The following is a 17,376-nucleotide window of genomic DNA, read 5'->3' as shown; positions in this document are numbered from 1 at the left end:
CAACACAATCAATCATTTCCTTAATAATCTTGCACAAATCTTAGACGACAAATATTGTGAGACGGATGGAGTATTAGGCATCCAGTCATATTTAAAGGTCATATTAACTTGTGTCTCAAGACACAAGTTAAGAAATTAAAAAAAGAAATAAGAAATAAATTTTGCATTGAAAATATAAATTATTCAACTTTTACGGTATTGAATAGACAAGTTTCAAGATAATAATTCTCCCTTTAGGTATTTAACTTATGTTTTAAGAGTATGAGTTAACATTTTCTATTTTTTAATGTGCATCCAATCATATCGAATTATATCTTATTATGTCAGAAAACATGCTTGTCTTGGGTAAAAACATATACACCATCTAATTATTATTATAAGCAAAAAGTCAATTTTTAAATTTATTGAATAAATTATGTATCTAGTCTATAATATAGACTTGATACGTAATTTATTTAATAAATCTAAATAATTTTTTTTTCTTATACCGGTAAGCTTTGGATTCAAGTTTTCCATGCTAGATACACCCTCCGGTCACTATTATAAGCAAAAATCAACATTTTAGGTTTATTCATTAAATGATGTATGTAGGCTATAATAAAGACTACATACATCATTTAATGAATGAACCTAGAATATTGATTTTTGCTTATAATAGTGACCGGAGGGTGTATGATTGTAAAGATATTATCCTCATTCAAACACTCATCATTGCATAGCTACCCCGACTTGGAGGGGGATTGTTATGGCTTGGTCCTATGTTAAAACTAATCTCTCATAGGTAATTAATGATGGTCATACCACTCGCTTTTGGCAAGACCAATGGGTCGATGGAATCATAAACCTAAAAGATTATGTGCTTGCATTCGTCCTCCTTAGTAGTACTCGTTGGTTCTCAAGTTGGGGGTTTTATCTAATATTGGAACTTTCTCTATTAAATCCGCTTATGAGTTCCTTTCCAACAATTTGTTACAACTACTAACATCGATGCCCTCTTTGACTTGGTGTGGATTTGGCATGGCCTTCAAAGAATTAGAGCTCTTCTTTGGAAATTATGGCATGGTCATCTTCTTACTAATGATGAAAGACATTGGAGAAACACGACTAACGATGCATCTTGCATTCATTGTGGGGATCAAGACGAAACAATCATGCATCTTCTTTGTGATTGTGAGCCGATTAGGAATCTTTATGATCATTTCATTAATGAGAAACACTTGGCAAGATTTTCAAGTTTTTGGTCTTTATGATTAACTTCATTAGAATCTCACTACAACGGATATTGGTGGCACCAGTCTGCATTGGACAACTTTTTTTGGAAAGACCGGAACCTACTTATATTTTATGGCAAATCAGATCTTAGTACAAATCCTCACAATATGGTGGATAGTTTTGTTCGTCATTAATACAACTCGTACCATTAACTCTAATTTTTACTTTTGAAATCCAAAAGAAAGAATTTCCCATTTCTTGGAAACCTCCTCGCGATAATTGTTTGAAACTTGTTGTTTATTGACGGGTCTCATTAAACTGCTGATAATCAACTGCTTTTGGTGTGTTAATTAGAGACTTCACATGTCATTGAAATTTAGGAACCTCTGTTGTTATCTCTACCGAGCTTTGGGGTCTCAACTTTTTTTTTTTGAAAACTCGGTATCCGATCCAAGAATCGACTAATCCGAGGGGACCAATCCCACCGCCCACTTGCAGGGGTCCCGTTTAAAGCCAGAGCAAGCTCTGTATGGACTTAGCCCACCGAAATTAGCACCAGAGGGAATCGAACCTAAGACTTCTGAAGGAGCAAACTCGCCCACCGAAATTAGCACCAGAGGGAATCGAACCTGAGACCTCTGGAGGAGCAAACTCCAAGATCCCAAGCCAACCACTAAGCCAACCCCAAATGGGTTTTGGGGTCTCAACCTTGGTTTGAAGCTCCCTAAGGAATGATATTTTGACAACCAATTTCTAACAACGTTTGGTGACAACCTTTTTCCTCTCTTTCTATTGGACAATAACAATAGAGAGAGAGAGAGAGAGAGAGAGAGAGAGAGAGAGAGAGAGAGAGAGAGAGAGAGAGAGAGAGAAAGGAAGAGAGAGAATAAAAGTACAATGAAAGTATGAGAGAGAGTTGTCACAAAAGTTGTTGAAAAATGAATGTTCAAATATCATTTCTCAAATATTTGCTCTCTTATCGTTGAAGTACACCCATCGGTTGTTGTTAGTCTAGTAAAAAATGGTACCACATCCATTTTTGTCAACTTAATTGGAGTCCATTTTTTTAATTCCAATAACATTGTTGTCGATAAAAAAAATTACTCCCTCCGTCCCGGAATAACTGACCCATTTTCTAAAAAAAGTGTCCCAAAATAATTGACCCATTTCAATTTTCAATACAACTTTCATCATTTTCAATACAATATAACACTAAATAATACTACTTTTATCATTCTCAATACAATATATTACACTTTCCCCTTTATTTATACACTTTTCTTAATCTGTGTGAAAAACCAAAGTAGGTCAATTATACCGGGACGGAGGTAGTAGTTGTTTTCACTAACTTTTCGCATTTCCAAGCGTTTTTTCTTGCAGTCAAGAAAATCTCCAATGTTGCACATTGTTTGTTGACGGATTGATTACTGTTAGCCAGGGCCGGCCCAAAGCAAGAGCATCCAGGCCCATGGCACAGGGCCTCCAAATTTTGGGGGCCCAAATTATATATATTTTTATATATCAGGTCTGATAAAAATGAATATATCCTAGTCACGTAAAACTGTTTCACGTATTGTTACATTGGTGTTGTGGTTGGGGAGAGCACTTGTAGCTGTGTGAACCTGGGTTCAACACCCAGTAAAATTGTGTTTTTTTGTTTAATTTTCTTTATTTTTTTTTTAACATGGGAGGAGATTTGAATTTGGGGCCTAATTTCTCCTCCAATTTAGCCTCCCCAAAAAATTTAATTATTCTTCTTTAAATTACAACAGGGTCTCCGAATTGTTGAAGACGGCCCTGCTGTTAGCTACTCATTTTGTATTGATGAATGATGGCTATGATTAATCAACTTCTGCATATGACAAAAATATAAGCCGATTCATGGAATTAATCTACTTAAACTTTGCCATTTGTCAAAGACTTATTCAAACACACTACGAAGGCTGATTAATTTTATTTCATTCTTATCCATCGGAATAAATAAATCAAAGATATACAAATACTAGGTTTTGTTGACATCTTTTTGATGTCATTGTAAGCATCAATCATCATCAACTAACTCTTGCAATTAACTTTAAGCCTATTTTATGCAAGCTTATCCATTAACTATTATAATGAATATAGAAGACTTCTGTTAAATTAAATGTCTGATGATATTTAATTAAAAAATTAGATTTGAGTATAAAAATCTTATGATATTTAAACAAAATTGTTTGCAATCTTGTGATATTTAATTAGGGAAATGGTGTCAAAAGATAGTGAGACACGAGAGAGACGAGATACAATTTATGACATTTAGGTCCATGAAGACGTGGCAAGGTGGTGAAGAGTGTGACTAGAGATGAAAGAGGAGAGAGGGAGGTTGGGGGAGATGTGATCTGACATATGAATGTTTTGTTTATATTTTCTTTTAGTTTTTTGTTTTGGTATAAGACAACAAAAATGTACCACCTTCAATGGGGGTTTTTCAAAAGGTGAGTTGTCTATTTATCACTACTCTTAAACAAATGAGAAAAAAACAATACAAATTCCCTAAAGAAAAAAAATACAAATTATTTCTTTTGTTAGAATATTAGAAGGAATTGCTTTAGTGGCATCTATGAAAAGGCACCAAAAAAAAATCAATCATTTGTACTTGTAACCCTAGAAATATCATAATCTACTAAGAGAAACAATTTTTTATATCCATATTCAATATCTCATTTACTTTCTTTTTCTTTTTTTCTATCACATCTATCCTTCTACTCTCTTTATTTCCTTCTTTCTCTAATGATATGGTAGAATGTTTTGGATGTTTAAGAATTATTATCAATCTACTAACCATAAAATTATTTAATGGTGACAACTATATTATCCATCGACAAAAAGTGTGTAGAGTTATTCATGTGAATTGACACCATTCAAAATCATCTATTTGTCTCCACTATTTACGTTATGGATAGTGAAAGATAAATCGATAGTTTTGATCAGTGCAAAAACTTAAATGAATAACTACTCATATGATATATTGATCGATGTCTTATTTAATATAGTTTTTTTTTGGGACAAATTTAATAGTGTTGTTTATGCAAATTGCTGATTGCTCAGATTTTGTTTTTATCTAACTGATTAGTGAGATAAACCAACTGATGGCACCTGTACATATTTTGACATTCTTAAGTTAATTTGCTTACAGTTACACCTACACAAGGACCATATACGAATTGGTAGGAAGATATTTTAAAAGTTTTTTGTTGGAAAGGCTAAGAGATAATACATTAAAAATATTATTCTAGCACAAGATAGGTAAAGAATAGAAACAAAAAAAGGATTACAAATGAAATACAACCAAAATAAAAAATAACAATAAGAAAAATATATCAAGAGGCTATAAATCCAAGACAAGAGAGTGGAATTAATCCAACAAAGATTAGATTAAAATCTTAAGAGTAGCTTTTATATTTAACCTTAATCCACTACCAAACTTGAACCAATGACAACTCTTTAGGCTTAAAAGCCGGTTATTGTGTTCAACATAACCTTAGTCAAGCAAGGCAAATTGTATGAAAGATATCATGACAATGTAGTTAGATAAGGTATTAGAGATGCCTAATTCAAAAAGCCATTGTAATTACTGGTTAGTCCCTTTTTTTTCTATGGTATAGAATAGAACTCGTTATTAGTCTCTAACATCACATATTTTGTGAGAGACAATTGATGAGTGGTTTTCGTAAGTGGTATCAAAGTATGTTGGGATTAAGTTTCAATGGTTAGATCTTTAATGTCTTTCCTTTATCAACTATAAACTCTTCATATTTCAATAATACCTTCACATATTGTCCTCTGTGTATCCCAATGTCTCGAAGAAAACGAGAGATCAACTCTATTCTCTAACCTTCGATGTCTCGCTCAACTAGTTAAAAAAGAAAAATTATGTTTTGATAATGTGTGTCATTGTAAATCTAGTTTGGTGTCTCGCAACTATCATCTAGAAGTTCCTTTACCCCTGTCTCTTACAAGAAAAGTCTATGTCTAGAACTCCCTAAGTCAAATGATCAATCTTAGATTGCACGTCAAAGAAGCATTAAGAGTAGAATTAAAGACACTAATATAACGAAATATGATTTAATTATGTCTAACCAGACCAAGTATTTACATTCGATCCCAAACTAAATACATTTATTCCCAACACATAGAAAAATTAACTACGCATAATGTATAAATTACAAGACATAGGAGAGAATGTCAAGATGTTGCATCAATCGGCTTGATCTGCAAGTCTTCGATGTTCCCACCTCGTGCTTGCCCTTTTACTTACTCCTAAGCTTGAATTCTCTAAACTTGATTATTGTGTGAATGAGAATTTATGAGGCTCTCTATTTATAGGTTTTTGACTTGCATCTTCAATGGGTGAACAACCATTTTTCTTTCGATGGAATTCTGCCACGTCATTCAAATGGAGCTTTGAGACCGCCTCTTCTCGCCAAGTGAGACATCTTATTCGCTAGGAAAATTCTAGCTCGTCCAAGTAGGTTTTAGACCACCTTCGTTCTTTGGGCCAAAAACTCTCTTCGATGGCGATTTTTCTTGTTTTAGAACTTGAGATCATGACTTGCATTATTGGGCGAAGGACATGGATTGTTGGGCGAAGGACATGGATTGCTGGGCGAAGACCTAGTTGAACCTCTTTTATGCTCAACAGTTACAACTTACATTCTTATTCTAGTTATTGCACATTCGTGTTGGAAAAAAAAGGTAAAAGTACAAGAAATACTAATATTATCTTGGTACTATAATATTTATAATGTTTGGAGGTTTTCATGATCTTTCAAGTAAAATAAGTCAATAAGTGTCATGATTTACATATGTAATAGAACGTTCATTTGTCACTTATCATCTCTTCCTAACTTAGAACTTTGTTTATCCTCAAACAAAAGTCCTACAAAGAGTAGGTATAAGGCAAACCTTTCAATCCACATAATACATTATTGATCCATGGTTTTGTGGTGAATCAAACAATTGAAGTATGCATGATTCATGAAAATGCAAGATAAAAACCAAATCTTATGAATAGCCTTGAACAAAAACATGAATATGAATAGACTGCTTACTCAAAGTAAGATTTTAAATCTTTGAATCCACAACTAGTCAATTCAAAATCGCTTACTCTAACTAATAAATACACTCGGTGGTTGGTGTTTCACTAAAAGTAGGCAATGCATATACAACAATTATGTTTTGAAATACATCTTAATTTTAAGAGTAATGATATTTTGACATCCATTTGATGACAACTTTGTTGACAACCTTGTTTTTCTCACTTCTTATTGGTCAAAAACATCATGTGAGTATGAGAGAGAAAGTTGTCCAAAATTTGTCAAAAAATGGTTGTCAAAATATCATTTCTCTAATTTTAATAGTCAAATATGCCCATGGTTTATTCCTTGTAGCATATCTTTTGAACGAGTCAATATATTGATGCTCAAGCACTGTAAAAACTTGTGAATTGGGGGGTTTTGGTAAGTATCGAATTACAAAATCCAAACCAGGCAAATGTGGGATTTTCTGTTGGCCATAATTAAGAGAAATGATATTTTGACAACCACTTTTTGACAACTTTTGGACAACTTTCTCTCTCATACTCACATGATGTTGTTATCCTCTCTCTTCCTTTTTCTCTCTCCATTGTTTTTGACCAATAAGAAGTGAGAAAAACAAGGTTGTCAACAAAGTTGTCATCAAATGGATGTCAAAATATCATTACTCCATAATTAATGCACTGACAATTTATGTGGTCCACAATGCACAAAAATTTCTATAAGCCGAAGTACCTGGCTCATTTGCACTCACAGAACCATGAAGACTTGTTTAGTACACATAAAACAAAAAAAATGTCATTAAATCACATTCCACATCAATAACAACAACATAATTCAAATTATATATAATCAAAAGTTCAAAACTATATAAGGACTTTGGAGGGCGCGTGAAAGGAGCGGGAGGTGAGAAAAGAAATTCTCTCACCAAAGGCATATTGCTGTATTAGAGATGGGCTTGAAGCGTACACATGGTTCATTGTTTACGGGCTAGATCTACTTCTAAAAATGGATCCGTAAACTATACATGCGAACCTTCTTCTTTCCAATACCCCCCCCCCCCCCCCCCCCCCCACCCCCACTTTTTTATAAAATATTTTCTGAAAAAAAAAATTTGAGATGCCTAAAGTACACTTAAAAAAAAATTAGCTCTAAGATTTGATTTGTATGAGATTATGTTTCAAATCTCACTATCACAAATGTGAACTAAAAAGTATATCACAAATGTGAACTAAAAAGTATATGTGATTAAATATACTTCCTTAGTCTCAAAATGATTGACACAGTTGATTATTTCACATATGTCAAAGTACAATTTTAACATTTAATATTTTTAATTATCTATTTGTAAAAATAACTAAAAAAATGATATTTTAAAAATATTCATTGAGACAAATCCAATAATATCTTATATGCCATCATTTATCTTTAGTATGTATAAAAATACCGTTGAAGTATATTATATGAATAATACATATGATCAAACTAAGTCACTCATTTTAGAACGAACAGAGTAATTAAATAATTTTAGAACGAACAGAGTAATTAAATAATTTTACAAGACTTTTTTTTAGGCTATAAATTCATGTGCTATAAGAGAATATCAGAAATGTATATTTAGAATATGACATGGTATAACAAGATAAAAGAGTACCTGACGCAAGGAGAAGATATTTGCTATAACCATTACCATACAATTATAGTCCAAAAAAAGAAAAAGCAAGTATAACACAACACAAACACAAAGACGGCGCCGTTTAGGGTGGGAGATCTTCTTAGGTCTCCTACCGTAGGAGACCTCTTTTTTTTTTTTTTTTTTTTACAACTAATATGATTTTTTTATGTGAAAATAATAGGAATGCTTATTGACCCATAGATCAGAATTAAATGATTGAGATTAAAAGCCCTCTTTTAAACAACACATGTTCCTTGCCACATGGTATCCTGTTTATATGGATTGTTCATCTTCTCCAATCCAAACAACACCATCGGTGACACTGTAGCAGTCAATTTTTTGTTTATGATTCAGAATTTTGGTAGAAAATAGGCAATAGAATCTGTGCATTTTTCTCGCGAAGCTCAACAATTTTAACTAGCTCATCTAAACAGCAAGATGAAGAAGCATAATTTGGAGAAAATATCAGCACAGAAATCAGCGATGTTTCAATGGCATGAATCAACGATTTTGATATTCCATCTCCTTTCTTAAGCATATTATCTTCAAAAGCAACAATTTGATTTTGACGGAAAGCTTTGGTTAAGTGACCCATGAAACCTCTTCGACTACGGTGTCTATTTTTCCGGTGAGGACAGGACAACCAGAGTGGTTATCGTTTGATCAAACACAACTACATGATAATACAATAGTCTGTCTACACCAGAATATTTTTTACCTCTCTCTCACGGTCAGCTAACTAAGCTCCCTGTCAAATATTAACGCCGATGTCGACGCCGCCGACATCACCGTCGACGCCGATCTCCATCTTCCAAACTTAGATCCAAAATGAAAAAGTTATAATAATCAAATTTTTGATTCGTTTTCTTCCAGAACGCTCAAAGCTTATCAAAATCTCCATCACCAGACTGTGATCCAAACAAGAGACTGAATGCATCACAGAAAAACGGCTTTAAGTTTTCGACCCTAATAATAATCAATATTTGGATCATGATCTAAGGAACTATGAGTCGCTTCATGAACCTTATGCCACACTGTTCTTTCCTCAAACGGACAAACATGCATTTACCAGAAGCTTGTCCCTTTACAAATCACCCTCTTATGTTCATAATCAATTTGTCGTTATCTCTCAGTTTTGAAACCATGTTGTTTTCACATTCAAATTTTGTAGTGTTAGTTGTTATTGTGATGAAAGACGAATTAATATGTTTTAAGGAAGCTGGAACACTGTAACGATGCGGCGGTGGTGTCGCAGTGACGAGAGAAGAAAAAAGGAGAGAAACAGAAGGGTAAAAACATACTTGGAAATATATGGTGTAGAATATTAGGTGTTGTCAGTTTATGCTAACTATCATAGAGGTTCATAATCCAACGGCTGACTTCTATTCATTTTGCAAAAAAAAAAAAAGTTCAAGTCTCCTATGGTAGGAGACCTAAAGAGGTCTCCTACCGTAGCCTTTGCCCACAAAGACAAGCAAGTACTAGCAATAGTCAATTTATTTAAATGACTATGCAATAAATCAAACAACCACCACTTACACCTAATCTTCAAACTCGACTCATCACTTTCACTTCAACTCTTCAACTCTTCAACTTAAACCTTAAACTACAAGAACAAGAAAAAACACAAAATATAGCAACATGAATATTAACTTTAAAACCCTAGTTCACACTTTCAAATCCAAAAAACCAAACATATTATTAACCAATCTATATTTTATCACCTTTGCATTTTTCTTATGTACCTTCTTTTACTTCCTTGGTCTCTGGCATCACTATCCTTCCACCACCGTCATCTCCGCCACCGGTTACTCCACCACCACCTCTCAAGTCTCCTCCTCCTCCTCCTCCTCCATATGCTTCCACCATAATAACAACAACAATACCATCACAGCCACCATAACTCCATCACTCGACTTCACCGCCACTCACCACCTCCCTGGCCCACCACTAAAGACGGCGCGTGTTTCTCACCTCCCACCTTGTGAACCATCTCTCTATGAATACACACCATGTGAGGATCAGAAAAGGTCACTGCGCTTCCCTAGAAAGAAACTTATCTATCGGGAGAGACACTGTCCCTTACCGGAGGAGACTCTCCGGTGTAGAATACCAGCTCCGTTTGGTTACCGGTTACCATTACGGTGGCCGGAGAGCCGTGACGCGGCTTGGTATGCAAATGTTCCACATAAGGAGTTAACTGTTGAGAAGAAAAACCAGAATTGGGTCCGGTTCAATAGAAACCGGTTCAGGTTTCCGGGTGGTGGGACCATGTTTCCACGTGGCGCAAATGCATACGTTGATGATATTGGGAAGTTGATAAATCTTAAAGATGGGTCTATCAGAACCGCTATTGATACTGGTTGTGGGGTACGTATCCTAAATTCTTCTTGAACCGGTTTTTCTGTTGGGTTTATTTTTGTGGTTGTAGGAACTCGTTTAGTTGAACCGGTTGGTTCATTTAAATATTTTTACCTATGAGGTTATGACAATTTTCGTACACTGAACTCACTCTGCACAAAATTTTTGGGTGCAAACTTCCAAGTTGACCTAACCGACTGAAATTTCTATTTTTGTATTTTTTTCATTCTTTGAAAATTATATAATAATAGGGTCATGTTAACTTGTGCCCTTAGAGCATCCACAATGGTAGTTCCCTAACAAGGACTCCTTAAATGGACCCTACGTGACACATCATTTATTTATAATTTTTTAATAAAAGTACCTATTAAGGACTCAATGACTCCAATGACAATACACTAATAAGAACTCCAATGAACAGTACATAAATATGTCTCACTATATTTACATATTAAACAAAAATAATTTATCTATTACTCATTTTTACAAGTGGGACCAAGTAGTACACATTTTATTACTCTTTTATGCAAGTGAGACCAAGTAGTACACATTTTATTACTTTTTTAAACGTGGGACCCGTTAGTTACCCAGGTGAGAGATGGTCTTTATATAGTTGCACGTTCCTTAACGGGGACTCATTTTTTCTTCCTCCAATGGAGGGTCCTTAACGAGGAGTGCTCCTTGTTAAGTAAGGACCCCCCGTTGGAGATGCTCTAAGGGCACAAAGTTAAGGAACTAAAAAAGGAAATAATAAATCAATTTTGTATTGAAGATATAAATTGTTTAAATTTTACACCAATGAATACACAAGTTTCAAGAAAATGTTTCTATTTTTAACTTTTTAACTTGTGCCTTAAAGGTTTAAGGCACAAGTTAACATTTTCCATAATAATATTATGGGTTGTAAGTAAGAGATTAAAAATCATATGTTCATTTTATTCTTATATGAAAACTCACTTCATTTCTTGTCAACAAAATTTGCACCAAAAAAAGTTAATGATTGAAAGCAAATTGAGTACTAATAAAAATCACAATTCAATCTAAAACTTTTTTAAAAAAATAGTGCAAGAAATTAAATTTTACAGTTTTATATATTTATTTTTAAATTCTTTTGTGAAAAGTGCTTGAACTGTTAAATTGTTAAAAAAAAAAAAAAATAAACCGAACCTAACTATGTATATACATTTTAATATTAAATATAGTAAAAATTTAGCTTTAATGGTTATTTGTTTTTATCTCTTTCTGGTAAGAAGGAATAAAATAACCAAAGAATGTTTTTCTTTTTTCAAATTGATGTAATGTATATGACTATTGGAATAAAAAAATATGCTCTCAATTTGCAAGCATGAAGCTTTTTTTGGCTCAATGATTGAATTAGTTAGACTTCTGCATTATTAAACTACCAAACTTGTTTTTTATTTATTTTGCAGCAGTAATTTTTTTTATATAATCTGCTTTGATAGTTTGTGAACTTTTTTATCGTAGCATTAGTGTAAAGCATCATAATAATATATATAATTATTGACATACTACAGTACAATACAACTTTTCTCTATCATGCTCCCTTTTAGCTATTTATATATTATTAGAATAATAACATTTTTTTTAAAACATTGAATAATAATAACATTATTATCATTATTTCCTTTTATGTATTGTGAAAGACATATCATATTCCCAATATATGGTAAAGGAAACTTATAGAAAGAAAGAGAAAAAAGTCTTAGATAGGCATGTGGGTTTGAGCCCCACTATCCTTAGAGTAAGGTAAACGTAATTTTCTCTGAGTGTGTTTTTTGAGCTTTATCAAGATATTTTCGACCTTAAGATGAGATATTATTTCATCACCTTTAAAAAAACAAAAAAAAAAAGGGCCATTTGAAATTGGACATTTTCTTTTGCATATTCCTTTTTGGGATGTCATATTTGTTTTATGAATCTTCTTTCAAAAAAAAAAATATTTGTTTTATGAATCTATGTGCTCTACATTGGATCTATTAACATCATGTATAAAAAAATGTACTCACATCTATTAACATCACGGGAACTACACCTAGGCACGAGAATTTGTACCTAGCATGTGATGTGTTCATCCAATCCAACCACAAATATTAAAATCCAAACCAATACATTAATGTTTCTCATTCATAAAGGCTCATTATATTTCATGACAATTTTTTTATTTGATCTTTAACAAGTTGTAATTTATTACAATATCAGGTGGCAAGTTGGGGAGCTTATCTTTTGTCACGTAACATATTAACAGTGTCAGTTGCACCAAGAGATACTCATGAAGCCCAAGTTCAATTTGCTCTTGAACGAGGTGTTCCTGCATTGATTGGGATTCTTGCCTCAATTAGGCTCCCTTATCCAGCAAGAGCCTTTGATATGGCTCACTGCTCAAGGTGCCTCATTCCTTGGGGCCAGTATGGTACATTCATAACTTTAACTATGAAGCACAAGTATGAACACGGACACCTGACATGACACCGACACAGATACCACAAATAATTTAAGAAAATCATATATTTTACTGTAATTATATGTGTTAGTGTCGTGTTGGTGTCGAACACGACATATATCCGACACTAGAACACGTCTAATCTGAGGAGTGTCCGTATTCCATAGTTCTTTAATATAATAAGCAACAAGTTTTGCATAAACACATTCAATGATTAAGGGCTCCTATTTAACTATTTTATCACACTATATTATTAATTCCTAAAATCATGTTTATTATATCATCAAGAGCTCCAGTCAAAAATAAATATGATTTAGGGCATGCTTGTTAATATAATTTAAAATCATACCAACATTATTAGGACATTAAGGACTCCTTAAGTAATGTCTGGAATTCAAGCTTTGAAGATAAAAATAATGTGGTTGAAAAGGAGACCACACTAAAGGTGTTGAGTCATATTTCCATACTGAGATTAATCATCAACAAAGTTAGTGAATATTTCGCACCTGTTAAAAAAAAAAACAATAAAACCAATTAACACTCGTATTCTACAAAAAAGTATTAGTGACACATTTTTTTCAATACTCACTTTATTATTGATTGAAATTCATGTGCATTCCACCATTAATACCACAAAGAAAATGTAACTCATAAAGTAGCGAGACTTGCATGAATTAACATCAATAATAATAGTGTAAAAAAAAGTATTGTCAGCGCTTCTCATTCTCGTAGTGTATACTTACTATAATCTACAAATAAACCATTTACTCTATAACACGAAAATGTAATAACATTCGATTAAGTTATTTTCTCAAATTATCGGTGACAACATGTTAGTGTCGTGTTCAATGTCCCGCATTTTTAAGCATCTAGTTTGTGTGTGATTGTGAGACTAAATTTGTTTCTGACTTAATTCACAATGCTGATTGGCAGATGGAATATACTTGACTGAAGTTGATAGACTACTGCGTCCTGGTGGATACTGGATTCTATCAGGGCCACCAATAAACTGGCAGAAACACTGGAAAGGATGGGAAAGGACTAAGGAGAGTCTCAATGATGAACAAGATGCAATTGAGAATGTAGCAAAAAGTCTATGCTGGAAAAAATTGGTACAAAAAGGTGACCTAGCAATATGGCAGAAACCAACCAATCATATGCATTGCAAAGTTAAAAGAAAGATTTTCAAGACTAGACCCTTTTGTGAAGAAGCACAGGATCCAGATATGGCTTGGTAATAACACATTTTATATTAGATTGTAGCTTTAGTTGGTAAACCTATATGAAGTACCTAATACATAGAAACTTTAGTTTTCCAAATTCTGCTTATTAATTTGCTTTTTTATGAAGCACGGACACTCCTTGGATTAAGCGTGTCCCAGTATCGGACATGTGTTGTGTCCGACACCGACACGTATAATTACACTGAATTATGTGATTTTCTCAAATTATTAGCGGTGTCGGCGTGTCCGTGTCTGGTGTCCGTGTCTGTATCTGTGCTTCTTATGAGTCCCGCATTGGATTGAATATTGTGTGAAATATGTTTATTAGTGGGAGACATCTCTCACCTTACAAGTTGGTTTTAACTTTTAACTCAACCGAAATTTTGAGATAGAATGAGAGTCTATCCAAAATTTGTTGGACCATCCACTATCAGGTCAGTCAGGTTACGCTCCAGATGTCCGGTCTTAGCCATGAGGGATAATGTTGAAAATCCCACATTTGATGTGATATGCCTTGAAAAATGTGTTTATAAGTGATAAACATCTCTCATCTTATTAGTCGGTTTTGTATGATCGAGTTAGGTTCTAACATGTACATTTTTCTTTCAATTGTTTATTACATCAACCTTTTTCATTGCAGGTACACAAAACTAGATACCTGCTTGACCCCACTGCCAGAGGTAAACAACGTTAAAGAAGTTGCTGGTGGAGAAATATCAAAATGGCCAAAGAGACTAACTTCAATTCCTCCAAGGATTAGTAGTGAAAGTTTGAAAGGAATAACATCAGAGATGTTCAAAGAAAATACTGAGTTATGGAAAAAGAGAGTGTCATATTACAAGACCCTTGATTCTCAGCTAGCAGAGTTAGGAAGATATAGAAATCTTCTTGATATGAATTCTTACTTAGGAGGCTTTGCAGCTGCACTGGTTGATGATCCTGTTTGGGTCATGAACATTGTTCCTGTCGAGGCTGAAATTAATACTCTTGGTGTCATATATGAACGTGGACTCATTGGAACCTATCAAAATTGGTATGCCTTGCTTCTATTTGCTAGGGCAAAGTTGAGTGATTTGTTTACTTTTAGTCTTAACCCTTCGATTTTTAGGACAAACTGGCACTGGTAATTTAGAATTCGGCCGAAAAAGTATATAAAGTCCGATCAAAAATTATTTCATCTGGGATTCAAGTACTCCTGATTGATCCGACATTCACTCACTGAAATTCGTTAATCGCACAAATTTTCTAAAAGTAAATAAAGTTGAGTGATTTAGTGAATGACAAGCAACATTGGTAGATGAGTTAAAATATAAAAGTAGCTTTTAGGTATCCCTAATTAGTTTTTCAGTATGATCCAAGTTGTTTATTAAAACTTTTTAAATAGTCTGGACCTACCACTAATAGCAGCTTTATGAAAGAAAAAAAGTTCAATTATTGTGAATTATGTCATTATCTGTTATATAATTATATTTTGTCCTTTACTATTGTTTCAGATTCTGTTGTCTAATAGTATCATGAAATTGAAAAGTGAAATTTAAGGCAAACATTTGTCCTAAGCATGTGGTAGTTAAGAATGATTACTTACTACTTTTGTCTTGTCTCAGGTGTGAAGCCATGTCTACTTACCCACGAACTTATGACTTCATACATGGTGATTCAGTTTTCAGCCTCTACCAACACAGGTAATGATAGGAATCAATTTGATGTATTGGTCAAATTTATAGAACCTACTTTCATAGTATAAATATTATTCATCATTTCACTTTTACAATAGCTTAGTTTGACTTATGATAGAAGCATTTGTATAGGTATTTTCAAAATAACTTCTAAAAACAATTTAGAACTTGTATGAAAACACGCGTAATATCTTTGGTTAATTGAATATTAGACTTGTAACTTACCAAATTAATGTGTCACAGATGTAGTATGGAAAACATTCTTCTAGAGATGGACCGGATTTTGCGGCCAAAAGGTGGTGTAATTTTGCGCGACAATGTAGATGTGTTGACGAAGGTGAAGAGCATTGCAGATGAAATGCAGTGGGATGCAAGAATTAGAGACCATGAAGAAGGACCTTATCAAAGTGAAAAGGTACTTGTAGCAGTCAAGCAATACTGGACAGCTCCACCAACAGAGCAAAACTAACACAGCAAGTATTAGTTTGTTTTTGTTTATGTCAAAACTTGCATAGGAATTCAATTCTTTCGAACACCATTTTTTGCTTCTGGTGCTTATAAGAGAAATTTTGTTCATTAAGATATGGCTCCTTAACATCTTGAAGCTTATCAGTTATCTTTAATATAAAAGAAAATTTGTAAATTAGTAAATACCAACTGTATAATATTTCTCCATGTAGTCTTAATATTATAATATGAGTTTGAAACAAGATATCATCAGTTCATAACACTTCCCCAGTTCATGTCAAGTTGCCTAATGGTTGTCCCTTTAGCTCAGTTTTCTGGTACCATCATATTTTCAGAAACTATTTCGTTGCACAATGTGTTATAACCTCATTTCATCTTTTTTGATAAGTAACACCTCATTTATATACACAAGCTTTGTCATTCCCTTGATTTTCAACTGGTTTTTAACTTCAAATCTTGTTTGATTTAGGATGTAAGTTGTGCTTACATTGAGGATGGCTGTAAATGTCATTTCTAGCATTCATGTAGTCCATCATGTTTGATTTGTGGCATTCTATGTCTGATAACTTCGGATACTTCTTGCTTAGCTTATATTCAATACTGATATTTACATCAAGTTGATGTAATGCTCCATGGCAATTTAGATGTGGAGGATTGCATGAATCTTCGTCAAGGTGTGCTTTCGGCTAAGCCTCGTCATGTTTGCAGATTCTGAAATCTCTCTGAGGCATCAACTAGTAGGCAATGGTTTACTTAATCGTCCTCATTTTTGCTATCACATGGCCCCTCACCATCTGAGAAGGACCATTCCTTGTTTTTCCAAGCATTCCAGTTTCTCTTTTACTGCTTTATTGATTTATGTCAATGATGTCATATTGACCAGAATTTATTTGGATTCAACTGCCATAAAGTAACAGTTTGATCATGCTTTCAGAATCAAAGATTTGGGGGCTCTAAATACTTACGTCAATGAAAATATGCATTAGACATTTTCAAACTTGGTTCGCAGGCCCTTACATAAGTTTTTTTTGACTTCGCATCAATTTCTTTATTCGGTTCAGCAATTGAGTCAGATCATATCATCTGCCACCATTTTGATTCAGCAATCAAGTCAGTTCATGGTTGCTCCTAGCTCAGCCCATCTCTATGGCCAAACTCATAGTTCCCATAAGCTAAAAGCTAATGAAAATTGAGCTCAGATGACTCTAAACTGCGATGAATGGTG

General features: G+C 33.6%; 1 protein-coding gene and 1 long non-coding RNA gene across 2 annotated transcripts; one reads left to right on the top strand and one right to left on the bottom strand.

Annotated features, from left to right (window-relative positions):
- Positions 1-9,488: 9,488 nt before the first annotated feature.
- LOC146897942 (putative methyltransferase PMT15) lies at positions 9,489-16,413 on the top strand. Its single transcript, XM_085735976.1, has 6 exons — positions 9,489-10,332; positions 12,544-12,754; positions 13,718-14,018; positions 14,648-15,040; positions 15,612-15,689; positions 15,927-16,413. Exons 1-6 carry the CDS (start codon positions 9,604-9,606, stop codon positions 16,150-16,152), a joined length of 1,938 nt encoding a protein of 645 aa, XP_085592102.1. The 5' UTR covers positions 9,489-9,603; the 3' UTR covers positions 16,153-16,413.
- Positions 16,252-17,356, bottom strand: LOC146897941 (uncharacterized). The gene is made up of 2 exons (XR_015022976.1): positions 17,169-17,356; positions 16,252-17,051 (listed from the first exon to the last, which is right to left on the bottom strand). It is a non-coding gene; the product is annotated as an uncharacterized LOC146897941 (long non-coding RNA).
- Positions 17,357-17,376: the final 20 nt, after the last annotated feature.

This window comes from Medicago sativa, chromosome 8 (assembly GCF_051527215.1).
Source record: "Medicago sativa cultivar Bolivia chromosome 8, Bolivia_mono, whole genome shotgun sequence".
NCBI classification, from domain to species: Eukaryota; Viridiplantae; Streptophyta; class Magnoliopsida; order Fabales; family Fabaceae; genus Medicago; species Medicago sativa.
Note: the sequence above shows the minus strand (reverse complement) of the source record. Positions and strands in the feature narration are given on the sequence as shown.